Source organism: Oncorhynchus masou, chromosome 21, assembly GCF_036934945.1.
Source record: "Oncorhynchus masou masou isolate Uvic2021 chromosome 21, UVic_Omas_1.1, whole genome shotgun sequence".
Classification (NCBI taxonomy): Eukaryota; Metazoa; Chordata; class Actinopteri; order Salmoniformes; family Salmonidae; genus Oncorhynchus; species Oncorhynchus masou.
Genome location: NC_088232.1, coordinates 50,530,216 through 50,552,200, shown reverse-complemented (window position 1 = coordinate 50,552,200; position 21,985 = coordinate 50,530,216). Strand labels below are relative to the sequence as shown.

At 43.2% G+C, this 21,985-nt stretch overlaps 1 protein-coding gene across 6 annotated transcripts in view; it reads left to right on the top strand.

Annotated features, from left to right (window-relative positions):
* Window positions 1-21,985, top strand: part of LOC135508477 (echinoderm microtubule-associated protein-like 1) — a 110,129-nt gene that overhangs the window by 40,732 nt on the left and 47,412 nt on the right. For 3 of the 6 annotated variants that reach the window (XM_064928697.1, XM_064928696.1, XM_064928695.1), the window contains exon 1: window positions 7,074-7,728. The exons of 1 other annotated variant lie outside the window; for it this stretch is intronic. In XM_064928697.1, coding sequence (XP_064784769.1) covers window positions 7,662-7,728 — 67 coding nt within the window. In that variant the 5' untranslated portion in view covers window positions 7,074-7,661. Of the gene's footprint in view, window positions 1-7,073; window positions 7,729-21,985 lie in introns of those variants that run through there. 2 more of the 6 variants (XM_064928700.1, XM_064928699.1) reach the window with 1 other exon arrangement.

Genomic DNA, 21,985 nt, shown 5'->3' with positions numbered 1-21,985 from the left:
ATACTGGCTTATATGTTATGATACTGGCTGTATATGTTATGATACTGGCTGGTTATGTTATGATACTGGCTGGTTATATTATGATACTGGCTGGTTATGTTATGATACTGGCTGGTTATGTTATGATACTGGCTGGTTATGTTATGATACTGGCTGGTTATATTATAATACTGGCTGGTTATGTTATGATACTGGCTGGTTATATTATAATACTGGCTGGTTATATTATGATACTGGCTGGTTATATTATAATACTGGCTGGTTATATTATGATACTGGCTGGTTATATTATAATACTGGCTGGTTGTGATACTGGCTGGTTATATTATAATACTGGCTGGTTATATTATAATACTGGCTGGTTATGTTATGATACTGGCTGGTTATATTATAATACTGGCTGGGTATGATACTGGCTGTATATGTTATGATACTGGCTGGTTATATTATAATACTGGCTGGGTATGATACTGGCTGTATATGTTATGATACTGGCTGGTTATATTATAATACTGGCTGGGTATGATACTGGCTGTATATGTTATGATACTGGCTGGTTATGTTATGATGCTGGCTGGTTATATTATGATACTGGCTGGTTATGTTATGATACTGGCTGGTTATATTATAAATCTGGCTGGGTATGATACTGGCTGGTTATGTTATGATACTGGCTGGTTATATTATAATACTGGCTGGGTATGATACTGGCTGTATATGTTATGATACTGGCTGGTTATATTATAATACTGGCTGGGTATGATACTGGCTGTATATGTTATGATACTGGCTGGTTATGTTATGATACTGGCTGGTTATATTATAATACTGGCTGGTTATGATACTGGCTGTATATGTTATGATTCTGGCTGGTTATGTTATGATACTGGCTGGTTATGATACTGGCTGTATATGTTATGATTCTGGCTGGTTATGTTATGATACTGGCTGGTTATGTTATGATACTGTCTGTATATGTTATGATACTGGCTGGTTATGTTATGATACTGGCTGGTTATGATACTGGCTGTATATGTTATGATACTGGCTGGTTATGTTATGATACTGGCTGGTTATGTTATGATACTGGCTGGTTATGTTATGATACTGGCTGGTTATGTTATGATGCTGGCTGGTTATGTTATGATACTGGCTGGTTATGTTATGATACTGGCTGGTTATGTTATGATGCTGGCTGGTTATTTGTGTAACAGTTCCACACCTATCCTATTATATTCAGGAAGGAATAAGGACATAGTACAATATATTTTTTTTACAACCGATATATTGATTTGTGGATGGATGAGCCCAACACATGAGTGACTGTACTGCTGATTAACATGAACAGTCCACCACATAGTGTAGCTTCTGGGTTTATTGGTCAAGATATTATTCCTGATGATATTCCGCACAAAAAAACATTCTGTGAGTGATGATATTTTTTGTCCGGACAGTTTCTGTCGCTTGGTGAGACGTACTGCAAATAGGGCTTTCCTGTGACACTAAGAGCCAGTGGTGGTGAGAGTCAGGCAGGCGCAGGTTGTCATTTCAGAAAGAGACTGCATTTAGTAGAGGTCTGACCACAGGAGGAACACACACGCTTACACACACGCTTACACACACGCATACACACACACACACACACACACACACACGCTCACACACGCTTACACACACGCTTACACACGCTTACACACACGCTTACACACACGCTTACACACACGCTTACACACACACACACACACACACACACACACGCTTACACACACGCTTACACACGCTTACACACACGCTTACACACACGCTTACACACACGCTTACACACACGCTTACACACACGCTTACACACACACACACACACACACAAACACGCTACACACACACACACGCTAACACACGCTACACACACGCTTACACACACGCTACACACACACACACACACACACACATACCCACACACACACATACACACACACACCCACACACACACACACACACACACACACACTCACTCCACTGCTATTTCCACTCTCCCTTCCACAGATGGGAACATTAGGAGGAAAGGAGGTGATGACCTGCTGTCACCAGCTGTATAATGTTCACACTATCTGGCTCTCACAGCCAGATGAGCCAGTGTAAGATGGAATAGAGCTTCAGTCTGAGGCTCTGACAGTGTGCTGCCCAGACCGCTGATTACCCCTTCATGAACCTTGACCCTCATTACTCTGGCTCTCTCTCAGCCCATCAGACAGACTAAAACCATTTTGGTTCCTGTTTTAATTTGTGTCCTCAGATCTCCAACAGAGACATTGGGGTTGACCTAGCCTCGTCCCTAGGCTAGGGTTGGCCAAATAATTGACTATTAGGCAATTTGTGTGACACACCCCAGTAACACCGGAACACTTGGTGAAAAACCTTTTCACAAAGACAGACGTTTTGGCTGTGATCCATTTAGATCATATTGGGTGCCCTCAGATCTCTCCAAACGGGACACATTGAGGTTGACTCCAATGTTTGACTAAGGCTAGGGGGACTTAGTTTTGTGACGCACCCCTAGTAAAAACACATTGGGATCATCAGCCTCCAGGCAGATGGTAGGTACATCATAGAGAAAGGGATTAATCCTCTCGGACAGCCATCTACCTTTGATTGTGGCTTTAATCTTGGCCCACTGGCAGACTGGCAGGCCCTGTCTAATACTGCTCCAAAGCTGTGGGGGAGGGCAGGGTGGGTGAGGGGTTGGGGTGGGGGGACAGGGCGGGGGGGCAGGATGAGGGGACAGGGTGGCGGATGGGGCGGTGGGGATAGGGTGAGGGGGACGGGGTGAAGGGGAGTAGATCCCTCCTCCAGGTGCCACCCGCGGGATAACCCTGCCTCACTTCCCCTCACCCAACCATTGTATTACCTCACCCTCTCCTTCCCTAATCTAGAACTGCCATCATAAAGACTTGGGGAGCTACAATAGAATATACACTCTAATCTGACTGGATTCTAATTTAGCCACAGTAAGGCTTTCCTCAGACAATATTGTGATTTTCAGTTGAGGACATCTAAAGGAAACACGCACCACTTTGTTTTATACATCGGCATATGTCTACATTCGTGTTCGTTGTTGTGTGCGTGTAAATTTGTATGACATACCACTATGCCAGGAGAAAAACAGATCGATATGAACTTGAACAGACAGATAAACGTCTTTCAAAAGGGTATTATCCCCCGTCATTCACATTGTGATGCAGAAGGAAATACATGGACGAGTGAAGGCAGCACTGTAACGTTTGTGATACAGACAGATCCAGTAGTGTCTCCAACATCGTTGATATACAAACACTACACAGGGGAGAGCCTTGTTCGCTCCTGTAGGTTGCCAGAAAATAGAATTCTTAAGAGGGGCTTAATCCTGTTGTGTAGTAGACTAGCTAGGTGGAACAGAACAGAGTGCACAGTGCAATTCCTTAAGGGGAAATAGAAGAAAACGCTCCACCACCAGTATCCACCAGAGATACCTTGCCCCGGTCTGTTCTAGGGTCAGTAGAAAAGCCCCTAACAAATCGCTAACGTGCTCCGAGACAAAGCAGTCCAGGTTGAAACAGATCTGAATTCTTGCATCCATGTTTTTGGCCCTGTTTCCTATCATGAGTCAGAACAGTGCGAGGAGTGTTTGAGAAGTAAATATAGGTCACAGTCATCTTTATGTATATATTTTTCTTTCCATCCCACGTCAGGTGCATGAATAATTGAAAGAGGTTTTCCCCCGTGACGGCTGCAGTCAAGAGCCCCAGGTTAAAATGTAGAGACAGTATTTCTCCCTCCCTCCCTCCCTCCCTCTCCTCCCTCTCTATCCTCCTTCCCTCCCTCCCTTTCCCTCCTTCTCATCCTCCCCTATCTCTTCTTTGACAGCTGCAGAAAATCCCCAGTCAAAATGTAGAGGCACTTTCCATCCCCCCTCCCTCCCTCCCTCCCTTGCTTCTTTCTCTCCACCTCTACATCTTCTTTGATGAATACACTGTCTGCTTTTAACAGACAGAGAAGGCTGATAATAACAATGCTGATTGTATTCAACCACCTTCTTGTTTAGCTTTTTGCGAAAATGGAGTGGGAAGATGTGACTTCACATTGTTTTGTGACTTTGTGATCCAAATCCCTCTCTGACCCAGTCTGCCTCCAGAGCCAAATATTGTGGAACGTTGCAGATAGGAATGTCACAAATAGACCGGATGTGAGTCCTTGTTCCGCTTGTCATCTATTTCCATCTACCCGTTGAACTCTGACCGGTAGACCGGGACACTCTTCTACAATAGAAGTCCCTATTCTTTGCCAGTCTCAGCGAATCTCCATCTCTTCTCTGTGTTACACTTCCATCTGTTTCTGGTATTTTTCTCCTGAATGGACGGATTCCTCTCTTCTCTTGGATTCCTCTCTTCTCTTGGATCCCTCTCTCCTCTTGGATTCCTCTCTTCTCTTGGATCCCTCTCTTCTCTTGGATCCATCGCTTCTCTTGGATTCCTCTCTTCTCTTGGATTCCTCTCTTCTCTTGGATTCCTCTCTTCTCTTGGATTCCTCTCTTCTCTTGGATTCCTCTCTTCTCTTGGATTCCTCTTTTCTTGGATCCCTCTCTTCTCTTGGATCCCTCTCTTCTCTTGGATTCCTCTCTTGGATTCTTCTCTTGGATTCTTCTCTTCTCTTGGATTCCTCTCTTCTCTTGGATTCCTCTCTTCTCTTGGATCCCTCTCTTCTCTTGGATTCCTCTCTTCTCTTGGATTCTTCTCTTCTCTTGGATCACTCTCTTCTCTTGGATCCCTCTCTTCTCTTGGATTCCTCTCTTCTCTTGGATTCCTCTCTTCTCTTGGATCCCTCTCTTCTCTTGGATTCCTCTCTTCTCTTGGATCCCTCTCTTCTCTTGGATCCCTCTCTTCTCTTGGATTCCTCTCTTGGATTCTTCTCTTCTATTGGATTCCTCTCTTCTCTCGGATTCCTCTCTTCTCTCGGATCCCTCTCTTCTCTTGGATTCCTCTCTTCTCTTGGATTCCTCTCTTCTCTTAGATTCTTCTCTTCTCTTGGATTCTTCTCTTCTCTTGGATTCTTCTCTTCTTCTATTGGATTCTTTCTCTCGGATCCCTCTCTTCTCTTGGATTCCTCTCTTCTCTTGGATTCCTCTCTTCTCTTAGATTCTTCTCTTCTCTTGGATTCCTCTCTTCTCTTGGATTCCTCTCTTCTCTTGGATTCTTCTCTTGGATTCTTCTCTTGGATTCTTCTCTTCTCTTGGATTCTTCTCTTGGATTCTTCTCTTCTATTGGATCCCTCTCTTCTCTTCGATTCCTCTCTTCTCTTGAATTCTTCTCTTCTCTTGGATTCTTCTCTTTTCTTGGATCCCTCTCTTCTATTGGATCCCTCTCTTCTCTTGGATCCCTCTCTTCTCTTGGATTCCTCTCTTCTCTTGGATCCCTCTCTTCTCTTGGATCCCTCTCTTCTCTTGGATCCCTCTCTTCTCTTGGATCCCTCTCTTCTCTTAGATTCTTCTCTGCTCTTGGATCCCTCTCTTCTCTTGGATCCCTCTCTTCTCTTGGATCCCTCTCTTCTCTTGGATTCTTCTCTACTCTTGGATCCCTCTCTTCTCTTGGATTCTTCTCTGCTCTTGGATCCCTCTCTTCTCTTGGATCCCTCGCTTCTCTTGGATCCCTCTCTTCTCTTGGATTCTTCTCTTCTCTTGGATTCCTCTCTTCTCTTGGATTCTTATCTACTCTTGGATTCCTCTTCTCTTGGATTCCTCTCTTCTCTTGGATTCCTCTCTTCTCTTGGATCCCTCTCTTCTCTTGGATTCCTCTCTTCCCTTGGATTCTTCTCTTCGCTTGGATTCTTCTCTTTGAAACTGAAAAAGAGCTTTACTCTATATTTATTAATATCCATTCAGTTTCTCTCGTATCATTGGCTCTTTTGGGATTATTATTCTGACAGGAAGGTTTCTAACGGCAGGCTCGAAGAGCTGAAAAACAACACAGCAACTCACTTACTATATCTCATTTCGTTCTACTAGCTGCAACCTAGCTTCTTCCTTGTTTCCCTTTATTCCCTTCCTTTATGGTGATCATAGGCTGTCTCACTCTCCTTTCTCTCTCTCCCTGTCTCTAACTCTCCTTTCTCTCTCTCTCTCTCACACTCTCCTTTCTCTCTCTCCTCTCTCTCACTCTCCTTTCTCTCTCTCCTCTCTCTCTCACTCTCCTTTCTCTCTCTCCTCTCTCTTTCACTCTCCTCTCTCTCTCACTCTCCTTTCTCTCTCTCTCTCTCACTCTCCTTTCTCTCTCTCCTCTCTCTCTCACTCTCCTTTCTCTCTCTCCTCTCTCTCACTCTCTTTTATCTCTCTCTCTCACTCTCCTTTCTCTCTCCTCTCTCTCTCACTCTCCTTTCTCTCTCTCCTCTCTCTCACTCTCCTTTCTCTCTCTCTTTCTCTCTCACTCTCCTATCTCTCTCTCCTCTCTCTCACACTCTCCTTTCTCTCTCTCCCTCTCTCTCTCTCACACTCTCTCTCTCTCTCTCTCTCTCTCTCTCTCTCACTCTCTCACTCTCCTTTCTCTCTCTCCTCTCTCTCACTCTCCTTTCTCCCTCCCCTCTCTCTCTCACTCTCCTTTCTCTCTCTCCTCTCTCTCTCTCACTCTCCTCTCTCTCTCACTCTCCTTTCTATCTCTCCTCTCTCTCTCACTCTCCTTTCTCTCTCCCCTCTCTCTCTCTCTCTAACTCTCTCTCTCTCTCTCTTTCACTCTCTCACTCTCCTTTCTCTCTCTCTCTTTCTCTCTCACTCTCCTTTCTCTCTCTCTCTCTTCTCTCTCTCTCTCTCTCTCTCTCTCTCTCTCTCTCCCTCTCATTTCTCTCTCTCTCTCACTCTCCTTTCTCTCTCTCTCGCTCTCTATCTCTCGCGCTCTCTCTCTCTCACGCTCTCTATCTCTCGCTCACTCTCTCTAGCTCACTCTCTGTGTCCTCTCTAGGCAAGAGGGAGGATCTGTGTTTTGAAAGAGGCCCAACCCCCTCTGCTCTCACTCGTCCACAGTCAGTGAAAGGCCGGGCCGGGGAACTCTGTCCAAGGCATTATCCAAACACTCACACGCACAAACACTCTCTCTCTCTCTCTCTCTCTCTCTCTCTCTCTCTCTCTCTCTCTCGTACACACACACACATATAGTTTCTCGCCCTCGCTCTCTCTCTCTCTCTCTCCCTCTCACACACAAACACACACACACACACGCACACACACACACACACAGTCTCTGCTGCCAGAGCTCCACTTACAGCTCAAGCCTCTCAAATCTGTTTTTCTTGTTGAGATCAGCACACGGTTTAACGCCACACAGCTGCAACTGGAGAGAGGAGAGAGAAGAGAGGAGAAGAGGAGAAGAGGAGCAAGAACCTGTGTTTTGAACTTCTCCCGGAGGTTTTGGAGTTTGTCCTCAGGACCATTCAAAGAAAAGGAGGGTCTGAGTTCACGTGACATAATCATAGTGAATGGGTTGCCATGTTAACTGACACGGGTAGCCTGACCCGGGAAAACTGGATGTTGAATAGAGGAAGAGCCTCGGTGGTAGAAAGCAACCGAAAGTAACGTGAACTCAGCGGGAGGAGAGTGAGGGAACAAGAGAGGAGGGAGTGGAGGAGCACGGTGGAAGTCCAGAATGGAGGACGGGTTCTCCAGCTACAGCAGCCTCTATGACACCTCTTCGCTGCTGCAGTTCTGTAACGGTAAACTAACCTCCTTCTGTTCAATAATCTGTCTGTGTGCTTAGACATGAGATGTCACCACTGCCTGTTTAAACTTAACACCGAAGAGGCAGTCCCTGCCGGCAGGGCTGTTATTGCAGCCGTGAGGATATTAATAGAGCTCAAACTTGACTTAAGGCTTTGATGAAAGTGAATGTTTATCCTTGGTGCTGAGAAGAAGATGTCTTGTGTGGAAGACATAGATGGGATTGTAGGCTATAACATGGACCAAATTCAGACATAGCTTGGAACAATATTACAATTTAGAGTTTAACCATGCAGAGCCGTAAAAAATATATATATATATAATTCAAAACCTTCTGAGGAAATGTTTCTGCCAAGAATCTGGGTCGAAGGATTGTCAACACCCTCTGCAAAAATGTCAACCGGCAGGGAAAAAAAGCTAAACATATGGAGGAGGAAAAGGGATATAAACAGATGTCTGATCGTACACCGCTGGTTTCCATTTCAGTTTGGTCTGTGGCTCTTGTGTTCTTATAAAGCATTGTGATGTGCTGATTGTCATCAGCTTGTATACTGGACAGTTCAAGTGTGATGATGGCTGGAGACAGGAAGTGGAATTGGGGTTGCAGGTTATTAGTAGAGTGGGTGAAGGTGCATGACACATCACTTTGTCACAACCAATCAATCTCTCTTATCAACACAGCCTGACGTCTGCCCAGATACAGGAGACACTGTCTGACATACTTACTTAGAGCTCTGCTGAGCCAAAGGGAGTAGATTGCCTCTAGACGCTGGTCTTGTTTTAATTTTGCATTTCGCCCACTAATGGCTAAGGTTAGGATTTGGATAGGGAAACTGATCCTAGATCTGAACCCTGGAGCAAAATAATCAGAATACTCAAACATCATCTAAGGATGTGGTTGGTTAATGAGTTATAGAAGGTTGACATTATAGAACTTAATTACCATTGTTGGGAAATGATACTGATAGTGTGCTGTGTGGTGTGCAGGACTTGATAATGTCAAAGAGTAACTCAGGCATGCTGGATAACCTGAAAAACAGGTGTCAAGCTGGATCAACAGAAGTAAAGCTTCCTCCTCCGAAGATGACGTTGACCTTTTACACTGTTAATAATGGTCCTGTGATCTGACTGAAATAAGAAAAGTTACTGCATTGTGACACACTGTTTACTTGCTGTCACTAATGGGTGTTTAATAATTCACACACATACAGAAGTATTGGGTCAAATAAGTACAAGAGTCAAGTCAAAATCACCTACAACGGTGTTGTCAAACACAAAACAAATATTGACTAAAGTTTTGAATGTTCTCAAGTCTCCCAATTGGCACAGAACCACACCCTACTCTGACGTGGTTGTCATTTTCTAATTTTGTAGTGGGTAATGACACTGCTGTGTAAGTGAAAAGCATGCGAGCTCTTCAAAACACTGCCTCACGCAGTTGGTAATTACTTCAGAAAGTCCTGTTCCCTCTTACAAGTCAGAAGACGAAACATGCCAAGCTGTTGTGAATCTGTTGCCAGGGGTTTTCCAATGTTCTCTCACTGAGACTGTCATACTGACTGGGGGGCTTGGTTCATATCAGGCGAGAGGGCCTCATTGTTCCAACTACACACTCATTGGGTAAGTGTGTAGTCTGGAGGCTCTGAGATCACCTAATGGTGCGCTGGCCAGCTGTGGAACTGCCTGTAAAAGTGATGTCATTTTGTTCTTGAACGCTTCATGTGTTAGTGATCAGCCAACCAGAATAATGGCAGGGGGACTGGGTCAGCGACTCGGCAAACTACAAAAGCACGCTTTTGTCCTGAGGAGATGGGCTGCTAAGGGAAATTAGCCCCATTAGTAGTGCAGTAGTCCAATTATCAGGGAACTGTATTTCTAGAAGACGATCTACGGTATTGAATGTATCAAATCGAATCAAATGTATCCTCCACACCTCAGGAATGCCTTTAATGAAGATGGATTAAAGATGTTTTGTTGTTGTTGTTGCTGTTACTATCCCTTGGTGTCTGACTTAATACTGACAGTGGATGAGCTGGTCGTTATTCACTTAGTGTTGTTATGAATGATCAGCCAATAGAAAACGAACTGGTAAATCCAGAGAATTCGCTGTCTTTCCCTGGCAACAAGATGGACGTTCCTTCAGATTTCACCAGACATCCTTGTCACTGCCCTACATCCCCTCTCCTCTAGGGCCTGCAGTGCTGGCACTACCCACAGCGTCACCAATGTCGCCAAGAGATCGGTACTTGGCACACCAACAGAGCGGCACAGTTCCCTCCCCCCTTTTGGTTTATGTAAAGCCATTAATGCAAGCACATGCAACGGGATTAGGGTTAGCAACAAACCAACAAAAACAGACAGACAGAAGGTGGAGGGCAGGTCGGGTTGAAGAAACCTGTTTGGGCTGTTAAGGCACCATCAGGATGTTCTAATTTAACCTTATTTTGCTCCCCTTCGGAGATGAGTTCACGGCTAATGGTCTGCGATGTCGCTTCTGTTGTACAATACGAAGTCATAAACTGCTCTGCTCCCGAGGTCTGTGGACTGTCTTGTCTGAAGCTGTAGACTTGTGTTGCTGTTGAGTGGATGTAGCTGCCCTCACTGTTGCCAGTTCAGAAATGATACTACCTATGTAATGGCAACCGTCTGATCGGCATGTGATGTATAAATCATCTGCTTTTATAAAACAATGTACGCTACCTAGCAGTGCTAATTTTGGCGCTCTTTAAAAAAAATGTAGTCTTAGTAGTTTTGACAAAAATATTAAGTCTTAGTCACATTTTTGTCTTTTGAATAAGGATTTGATCTAGTCATTTTCAAAATGACGAAAGCAGTGGGCCATTTTAGTCAACTAAATGCCCTTTCATTTGAGAGAGAGAGAAGCAGTGGCGCAAAAGTATTGGCAAAGTGGTATGGGATGCACCTCCGTCACTATGGGATGCACCTCCGTCACTATGGGATGCACCTCCGTCACTATGGGATGCACCTCCGTCACTATGGGATGCACCTCCGTCACTATGGGATGCACCTCCGTCACTATGGGATGCACCTCCGTCACTATGGGATGCACCTCCGTCACTATGTGATGCACCTCCGTCACTATGGGATGCACCTCCGTCACTATGGGATGCACCTCCATCATTAACATTGTTATCACCGTTCCCCAGACACTGATGTCCAGAAGTAGAACTGAAGCTAAAGACTTTGAACGGGAGCTAATAACTGTTTCGCCCGGTGACGTCTAGTGACGCCTAGTCACTAAATCTCGAGTCCCAAGTCCCCTTGTGCTCAATGGCCGAGTCACCGATGGTTGAGTCACGAGTTCCTATGGCTGGTCCAAGTCTCAGTGCTCGAAACCTTGTCCAAGTGTTCAAGTCTGAGTCATTAAATCAGAATAAAGTTATTTACCCAGTCAGATATAGCGTAGTGGAAATAAATTGTTTGCTATCCTTTTTCCTTTCGTTCTGTTGCAACCAAATGTTTGCATATAGGCTACTGTTAATGTTACCATGGCTATGTTCAGTTGAAATACATTCTCAAATGTTGCAAATGGAAATGTCCTGAATAGAGCTGACATTATTCCTTATTCATCATGTCAGAGAGGCATGTTTCTTCTATCTGAACGTTCCAAAACGTTGCGTCCTGCTGAACGCGTCCCCAGGTTGTTAGCTATAGCTCGCTAATGAGGTAACATGACAGACCAAGGTCCGGTCCGGTCCCCAAGTAGCCTAGTTTTAGAACCTGCGATGTGCTTCCTGAATGTAAAATGCCGCCCGCCAAATGCACGATAGAAAGAAGAAAGAAAAAAAGTAGCAATGGTATTTTAGGGGCAGCAGGGTAGCCTAGTGGTTAGAGTGGAAGGGCGGCAGGGTAGCCTAGTGGTTAGAGTGGAGGGGCGGCAGGGTAGCCTAGTGGTTAGAGTGTAGGGGCGGCAGGGTAGCCTAGTGGTTAGAGTGGAGGGGCGGCAGGGTAGCCTAGTGGTTAGAGCGTTGGACTAGTAAGCGAAAGGTTGCAAGTTCAAATCCCCGAGCTGACAAGGTACAAATCTGTTGTTCTGCCCCTGAACAGGCAGTTAACCCACTGTTCCAAGGCCATCATTGATAATAAGAATGTGTTCTTAACTGGCTTGCCTAGTAAAATAAATAAAAAATTTAAATAGGTCATATCTTTTGACCGGTAATGGATAGAATTAAGCCGAGGAAAAGAAGGAGACATGGCTACATTGGTTACAGAATCTGTCTATGAAATGCAGTGGAGAAAGTGGGAGGGTTGAGTGACACTACAATTTAAAAAGACAGCCTACTTTTCCATGCTTAGGGAGAGAAAAACAGAGCTAGACTATCATTTTATTATTAAACTTAATGCTGCTATTGTTAATAATTTCGTAAAGCAGCTTGTGTTTCTTAACCAGGCAAAGGGTAGCTAACTAGAAGGCTGGTGGTCACTGGTTAGCTACGGAGAAGCAAGAGAGTTGCCTGCACGATGTGTATAATTTGAGGCGGAGCCAGAGCGAAGCCTGTCTGCCCACACTCATTGCTTTGTCCCCCGCAGCTCACCAGCTGATGCAGGCTGTGTGTGACGGGTGTGGCATGTCCTTCCCACTGCCTGTTAACAGAACAGCACTGCTCATCTGTGCTGCTAATATTAATAGTGCTTATCACTGAAAACCTCTCAATCTTTCCAAAAACCCTTGTCCAGTCCACTTAGTAGCCAGATTTTAGTCACAGTTTAAGTCAACAGAAATTAAAAATCTATTTTGTTTAGATACAGTTCATTTCTGGGTTTGTTTAGTCAGATATATTTGCGTCAATTGCCCCAGAAAAATATGTTTATGACGACAATTTTGGTCACTATTTTTGATGATGAAATGAACACAGCTACCTGTACCTTTATCCACAGTGTGATGATAATAGTCTCACTGAAAGAGCTTGGTTCATGGTGGTATGAAGCAGCACCGTGAATACATGGAGGGACTGAAAGGAAGTGTGAAAGGAAGTGAAAGTGATATATTTTCTGACTCAATCCATAAGATCTTTGCCTGCGTTATTGAAATGTAATAACAGTATAATTCATCAATTTGTAAGTGTCCAGTAAAACAGATACATTGGACAAGTTAACAGCTGTTTCATCAAACGTTGGGCAAGTCATTTCATGTTGTGTATCATACAGTACATACAGAGAGAGCATTTCCTTTCGTCGTAGCATTCTGCCTTTTCTTCCATCGACCCACGACGACCCTTATTCACTATGGAACGCAGTGTCATCGACCCACGATGACCATTATTCACTTTGGAACACAGTGTCATCAATCCACGACGACCCTTATTCACTATGGAACAGTGTCATCAACCCACGGCGACCCTTATTCACTATGGAACACAATGTCATCAACCCACGACGACCCTTATTCACTATGGAACACAGTGTCATCAACCCAAGATGACCCTTATTAACTGTGGAACACAGTGTCATCAACCCACAAGGCGGGGCGGCAGGGTAGCCTAGTGGTTAGAGCGTTGGACTAGTAACCGGAAGGTTGCAAGCTCAAACCCCCGAGCAGTTAACCCACTGTTCCAAGGCAGTCATTGAAAATAAGAATTTTTTCTAAACTGACTTGCCTAGTTAAATAAAGGTTAAAAAATATATGTTAAACTATGGAACACACAGAGAACAGTGTAAGGCAAGGGCTAAATATACAGTTGAAGTCGGAAGTTTTCATACACTTAGGTTGGAGTGATAAAAACCTGTTTTTCAACCACTCCACAAATTTCTTGTTAACAAACTATAGTTTTGGCAAGTCGGTTAGGACATCTACTTTGTGCATGACACAAGTCATTTTTCCAACAATTGTTTACAGACAGATTATTTCACTTATAATTCACTGTATCATAATTTCAGTGGGTCAGAAGTTTACATACACTAAGTTGACTGTGCCTTTAAACAGCTTGGAAAATTCCAGAAAATGATGTCATGGTTTCAGAAGCTTCTGATAGGCTAATTGACATCATTTGAGTCAATTGGAGGTGTACCTGTGGATGTATTACAAGGCCTAGCTTCAAACTCAGTGCCTTTTTGCTTGACATCATGGGAAAATCTAAATTAACCAGCCAATACCTCAGAAAGAGATTGTAGACCCCCACAAGTCTGGTTCATCCTTGGGAGCAATTTCCAAATGCCTGAAGGTACCACGTTCATCTGTACAAACAATAGTACGCAAGTATAAACACCATGGGACCACGCAGCCGTCATACCGCTCAGGAAGGAGACGCATTCTGTCTCCTAGAGATGAATGTACTTTGGTGCGAAAAGTGCAATTCAATCCGAGAACAACAGCAAAGGACCTTGTGAAGATGCTGGAGGAAACAGGTACAAAAGTATCTATATCCACAGTAAAACGAGTCCCATATCGACATAACCTGAAAGGCCGCTCAGCAAGGAAGAAGCCACTGCTCCTAAACCATCATAAAAAAGCCAGACTACAGTTTGCAACTGCACATGAGGACAAAGATCATACTTTTTGGAGAAATGTCCTCTGGTCTGATGAAACAAAAATATAATTATTTGTCCATAATGACCATCATTATGTTTGGAGAAAAAAGGGGGAGGCTTGCAAGCCGAAGAACACAATCCCAACCGTGAAGCACGGAGGTGGCAACATCATGTTGTGGGGGTGCTTTGCTGCAGGAGGGGCTGGAGCGATTCACAAAATAGATGGCATCATGAGGCAGGGAAAGCATGTAGATATATTGAAGCAACATCTCAAGACATCAGTCAGGAAGTTAAAGCTTGGTCGCAAATGGGTCTTCCAAATGGACAATGACCCCAAGTATACTTCCAAAGTTGTGGTAAAATGGCTTAAGAACAACAAAGTCAAGGTATTGGAGTGGCCATCACAAAGCCCTGACATCAATCCTATAGAATATTTGTGGGCCGAACTGAAAAAGCATGTGTAAGCAAGCAGGCCTACAAACCTGACTCTTTTACACCAGCTCTGTCAGGAGGAATGGGCCAAAATTCACCCAACTTATTGTGGGAAGCTTGTGGAAGGCTACCCGAAACATTTGATCCAAGTTAAACAATTTAAAGGCAATGCTACCAAATACTAATTGAGTGTATGTAAACTTCTGACTCTCTGGGAATGTGATGAAAGAAAGAAAAGCTGAAATAAATTTCTGATCCTAACTGACCTAAGACAGGAATTTTTTTTTACAAGGATTCCATGTCAGGAATTGTGAAAAACAGAGTTGAAATGTATTTGGCTAAGGTGTATGTAAACTTACGACTTCAACTGTATGTCTGAAATACATAGTGTAAATAATGCTGCCACATTTTTTTCCTCCTAATGTTCCCTTCTGTGGAAGAGAGAGTGGAAATAGCAGTGGAGTGAGTGAGTGAGTGAGTGAGTGAGTGAGTGAGTGAGTGAGTGATTGAGTGAGTGAGTGTGTGTGTGTGTGTGTGGGGCGGAGGGGGAGGAAGTATAAGCCTCTAGCACAGAGAATGTGTAAGTTACAGACAGATAACGAGGTCATGAAACACATGCAGGGGTAGACAACTCCTCCACACAAGCATTCCCTGAGCTGCATTTCATGCGTATGAATATCAGTGGAAGAACGTGCTATTTTCTATTGGATGTGTGGAAATGTTGGTGCTAGAGGTGGGGCTACTGCTGGACCTTTGCAGTTCAGTACAGGGAGCAGGAGGGCTCATACCTCATCAAACCTTCAGAAGCAGGATTTTGGGGTAGAGGCTCTTTAGTGCTCTGGTTAACCTCGAGGAGGCATCTCCTCTTTCCTCATCAGGCACCAACAGAAAGACCAAGGACAAGGGATCAAAAACTGAGAGTGATGACCTGGACTCGAAAACTGTTTTAAAACCTTTTCTTTTCATGTAATAATGAACACAACCCTGATGTTAAAAGTATTCAGCACAAGCCTACGGGAAACAAATGTGTGTTTATAACTAAAGCTGGAACTAACAGGATTATTCCAATCTGGTTTTTGGATTTAATATGCAAATAGTTAGACCAGTGAGTAACTGTTATGTGTGTTTCACTGAAACTATTATGACCGCTGGATGAATTAAATTAGTATGATCGGTGAGCACAATTATTTAATTCTCATGTAATTCTCTGTATTTGTGTACTCTCCCACACCAAGGCCAGGGCCCCATCACATGTCCTGGCTTCACCTTCTAAATCAAAGCCATATTTTCATTGCCCGGTTCTAATCTTACCAGATCTTTTAACCTTATGCTGGTGAGAGAATCTCCCAGAGCTGAGTGGTCTGATTGGTTGAGTGGTGTTATTATTATTTAACCCTAAACCTTAACTAAATCTTGTAATGACTAAATCCTGCCAATGAATAAATCCTGCCAATGACTGGAACGAACTACAAAAATATCTGAAACTGGAAACACTTATCTCCCTCACTAGCTTTAAGCACCAACTGTCAGAGCAGCTCACAGATTACTGCACCTGTACATAGCCCACCTATAATTTAGCCCAAACAACTACCTCTTTCCCTACTGTATTTTATTTATTTATTTATTTTGCTCCTTTGCACCCCATTATTTTTATTTATACTTTGCACATTCTTCCATTGCAAATCTACCATTCCAGTGTTTACTTGCTATATTGTATTTACTTTGCCACCATGGCCTTTTTTTGCCTTTACCTCCCTTATCTCACCTCATTTGCTCACATCGTATATAGACTTGTTTATACTGTATTATTGACTGTATGTTTGTTTTACTCCATGTGTAACTCTGTGTCGTTGTATGTGTCGAACTGCTTTGCTTTATCTTGGCCTGGTCGCAATTGTGAATGAGAACTTGTTCTCAACTTGCCTACCTGGTTAAATAAAGGTGAAATAAAATAAATAAAATGTAAAAAATAATGTGGAAATTGAGCAAGTTTAGATAACTAAACTGCTTGGAGTAACACTAGATTGTAAACTGTCATCGTCAAAACATATTGATGCAGTAGTAGCTAAGATGGGGAGAAGTCTGTCTATAATAAAGCGATGCTCTGCCTTCTTAACAGCACTATCAACAAGGCAGGTCCTACAGGCCCTAGTTTCTACCTTCTTAACAGCACTATCAACAAGGCAGGTCCTACAGGCCTAGTTTCTACCTTCTTAACAGCACTATCAACAAGGCAGGTCCTACAGGCCCTAGTTTCTACCTTCTTAACAACACTATCAACGAGGCAGGTCCTACAGGCCCTAGTTTCTACCTTCTTAACAGCACTATCAACAAGGCAGGTCCTACAGGCCCTAGTTTCTACCTTCTTAACAACACTATCAACAAGGCAGGTCCTACAGGCCCTAGTTTCTACCTTCTTAACAACACTATCAACAAGGCAGGTCCTACAGGCCCTAGTTTCTACCTTCTTAACAACACTATCAACAAGGCAGGTCCTATAGGCCCTAGTTTCTACCTTCTTAACAGCACTATCAGCAAGGCAGGTCCTACAGGCCCTAGTTTCTACCTTCTTAACAACACTATCAGCAAGGCAGGTCCTACAGGCCCTAGTTTTGTCACACCTGGACTACTGTTCAGTCGTGGGGTCAGGTGCCACAAAAAAAAAGACTTAGTATAATTGCAATTGGCTCACAACAGGACAGCACTTGGTCCTTGGATGTAGACAGAGAGCTAATTATATTAATAATATGCATGTCTCCTGGCTGAAAGTTTTATTCATGTTGAATGCACCGAGCTGTCTGTCTAAACTACTGGCACACAGCTGGACACCCATGCATACCCCACAAGACATGCCACAAGAGGTCTCTTCACAGTCCCCAAGTTCAGAACAGACTATGGGAGGCAAACAGTACTACATAGAGCCATGACAACATGAAACTCTATTCCACATCCAGTAACTGACACAAGCAGTAAAATTAGATTTTAAAAAAACAGATTTAAAAAAACACCTTATGGAACAGCGGGGACTGTGAAGCAACAGAAACATTGTCACAGACACACACACACGTTTCTGCCTTCCCCAACACTATCAACAAGGCACACCTACAGGCACACACACACACACACACACACACCTTCTTACACACACACACCACACACACACCACACACAACACACAACAAGGCAGGTCCTACACACCACTTTTGTCACAGCTAATGGGGATCCATAAAAAATACAAATAAACCCAGTTTAGTAGATGGATGGCTATGAGATGTGGTTCCCCTTAGCTTGTGGTTGTATACAGAGAAATATATCTACAAAACATTCAATATCCCATCTAAGGGAATAAAGAGAATGAGATCAATAAAATTCATTCTCACTTATTTTTTACCCCCCTCTTTTCCTCCCCAATTTCATGATTACAAACTTGCCTCATCGCTCAAATCCCCAACGGGGTTGAGAGAGGCGAAGGTCAAGTCATGCGTCCTCCGAAACAGGACCCTTCAAACCACGCTTCTTACAGTTTTTCTCAATTGCTAAAACACAATTTCTGAAACCTTGCTCCATTTCCCGTAATCGTTAAACACAAAACCTCATCTTAAACATTCGCCTCAAAACAGTTTTACCTGTGTTCAAAATCAAACACTGCTCTCAAATCATAAACAAAGTGATCAAAATGATATACACCCTCAAGCAGTCAGTAAACAATACACCGAAAAATAGAAACCACATTGTTCAAAACATACAATTCTCAGGGAGAAGTAGATTTTTTATCTAAAAAAATATTCATAAAACACCTTCTGCCATTGTCTTTTGATGAACGAAAACATGTTCTATCATAGTAGCTCAAAATTGATCAGAAGTTACTACTCTGCTTTGCTCTTTGCAATTTTGTTTTTTGTTCTTCCTCCTCCTTGTACCCCTATTTTTACAGTACTGTACCCTGCATCTCACAAACTTGTCCTTTGTCTCTGTGATACTGTAATTCTTGTTCTTTGTTGATATGAACCTGCAACCAGTCAAAATCTATTGAGCAGCCAGTGCTGTTAATAAATTGAAAGCACAATTGTCACGTTCTGACCATAGTTCTGTAATTTTATCTTTGTTTTAGTATGGTCAGGGCGTGAGTTGGGTGGGCAGTCTATGTTTGTTTTAGTATGGTCAGGGCGTGAGTTGGGTGGGCAGTCTATGTTTGTTTTTCTATGTTTGTTTTTGAGTTCGGCCTCGTATGGTTCTCAATCAGAGGCAGCTATACTTAGGTAGCCTGGGATTCAGTTTGGGTTGTGGGTGTTTGTCTTCCGTGTCATTGTTTGTCGCCACACGGGACTGTTTCGCAATTTCACCTTTATTGTGTTGTATTTCCAATTTATGTTTTAAAATAAACATTATGGACACTTACCAGTTTAGTAGATCCTCCGATCCTTCTCGGCTTCTCCTCCTCAGAGAGGGTTCCCCTTAACAATGTTCAGGGCCATACAATTTGTCCATTGTACAGTATACAGCCTACAATGCACTGTACTACAGTATACAATACTAAAAGGGACAAAAATCAAAGGAGTAAACATGTGATCAATGTGCTTCTTCTTTGTCTTTGGGCTTCAGGCCAGAGCACTTTCGACATCACAAGCAATATTGTCCCTCCTGAGTGTCACGAATACCACCGAAGGTGGCTCCCCTTCCTGTTCGGGTGACGCGGTGGTCAAGTCGCGTCTACTAGCTGCCACCGATCCCTTTTTCCTTTTCGTTTGTTTTGGTCTAATTGTTTGCACCTGTTCCTTGTTGGGGTTTTGGGATGGGTGTTATTTCAGTTCGTTTAGCCCGCTGGTGTTTGTACGGTCTTGTTGTTATTGTACGTTAGTGGTGTATTGTTGATTTGGGGTTTTCGCTGTCCGGTGTTTGTAACAGTGGTTTTGGGTTGTTGTTTGCGCCTGTGTTTTGGGCTTCACCCTATTTTGTACCTGTTCCTGTTACGGAGGACATTAAAGCGTTTTTCCAGTTTACCTTCTGCTCTCTGCGTCTGACTCCACACCCATCACTCTCCCGGCGTTACACTGAGGCAACGGGGGAAGAAGCCTCTTGTGTGCCGTATCCAGCCCTGACATGATTACTCACCTATATCACCACAGGCTAAATCCATGGCTTGCAGCAGATTTACTCTGGCGTAGGGTTGTCTATCATACACTTTCCATCTCCGAGAGGAGAAAAACTCCTCAATTGGGTTCAGGAAAGACGAGTATGGAGGGAGGTACAAGTTCATAAACTGCCCATTGATGTTTAACCATTCCCTTACCTGAGCAGCTCGGTGGAAACTGACATTGTCCCACACTATCACATAGGTGGGAAATGGATTCTCATTTAGCTCTTGACCCTGCTGCTCTTGAACCTGCTGCTCAAATAAAATATCTCTTAGATTGGCAATAAATCTTAGAAGGTGCTGGGTGTTATATGGCCCGAGTGTAACATGGTGATGTAGAACACCATGGTTGCTGATAGCAGCACAGATTGTGACATTGCCACCTCGTTGACCAGGGACTTCAACAATGGCCCGCTGTCCAATCATGTTTCGGCCTCTCCTTCTCCTCTTTGTTAGATTGAAGCCTGCTTCATCGACAAAGATGAACTCATGGGGTCTGTCCAGGGATTCCAAGTCAAATATTGTCTGTGTAGAAATACAATATACTGTATGTAGGATTTTGTAAGTAGTACAGAGTCAGTGCTATACTGTAGAGAACAATTAGGCTTCTGATTCACATACATTGTATGTACTGAAGAGTAATAATTATTCACATAGTATGTGTTAGTACTGTAGACAATCTGGATTACAGTAAATGTTTCTGAATGTACACTTACTTGCACATACTGAGCTCACAGTTCTTTCACCCTTAGTGAGTTGCTCTCAAAAGGTACTCTGTATACTTGTTTCATTCGCATCCTGTTACGATGGAGGACACGGTCAATGGAAATGCTCACACTGTCGATTCCCTGGAAGTGTGTGTTGTCTTGTATCACTCGTCCCTGGATTTCTCTGAGTCATATTGCATTATCTTGAAGGACCATGCCAACTATAACGGCCTCTTGCTCCTGAGTGAATATAGCTGTCCTTCCACCTGCATGTGGCAGCCTTGCAATTCTACATAAAGTAGTTGTGCAATTACAAAACATATTCATGTAGTACAATACATACAGTGATTACCTTTACAAATGTCTATTGAAGCAGCTGCATATAGTGTAGTAAAGTAAATTTGCAATTACAAAAATACAGTAGTATCCTGCACCTGTTCTCTTCTCTGAATGTCCTTACTATGGTGGACATAGAATATCAGCTCAAATTGGGTTGCACTCTAAGTCCTGCTTCCCTCATTGTCAGTCCATGGACAAGAACATGGTCTATAACTGTTGCTCGAATTTCATCAGATATTTCCACTCTTTGTCTTCCTCTTCCTCTTCGTCCTCCTCTTCCTCTTTCTTGCCCTCTTCCTCCTCGTCGCCCACCTCGCATACGCACTCGTCCTCGTCCTCTCACATTGTTTCTTCTATCCATTCTCAGACTTTCTCCTTCCCACCTTCAACAACCTGTTTGCTCTCTGAACTGGCTTATATTGGTTGCGTCGCATCATTTGAAACAGGTTAATACATTTTGAGTGGTTGTGTTCATACATATGTTCTCTATTTGTATTTCATGGTTGCCACTTGTGTTTACCAGTATGGATTTTGAGTGGTTGTGTTCAATCAATGACATATGTTCTCTATTTGTATTTCATGGTTGCCACTTGTGTTTACCAGTATGGATGACATGTGTTTTACATTAGAGTGCAACAATGTGTTTTGATGTGAAATGAGACATGTGTTTAGATGTTTTTAAGCTGAAAAGACTCTTTTACCATGTGAAATGATCTGCAAAATGGTGTTTTACCATGTGAAATGGTTTAAGGTATTGACAACAGACTGTGTTTTACCATGTGAAATGGTTTAAGGTATTGACAACAGACTGTGTTTTACCATGTGAAATGGTTTAAGGTATTGACAACAGACTGTGTTTTACCATGTGAAATGGTTTAAGGTATTGACAACAGACTGTGTTTTACCATGTGAAATGGTTTAAGGTGGTTTATTGACAACAGACTGTGTGTTACCATGTGAAATGGTTTAAGGTATTGACAACAGACTGTGTTTTACCATGTGAAATGGTTTAAGGTATTGACAACAGACTGTGTTTTACCATGTGAAATGGTTTAAGGTATTGACAACAGACGGCATAATTAGCTCAATGAGTCCAGGCATCTGAGAACTTTGTTCAGCCAAATCTGTAACACCCGCTTCCTTAACCCGGAA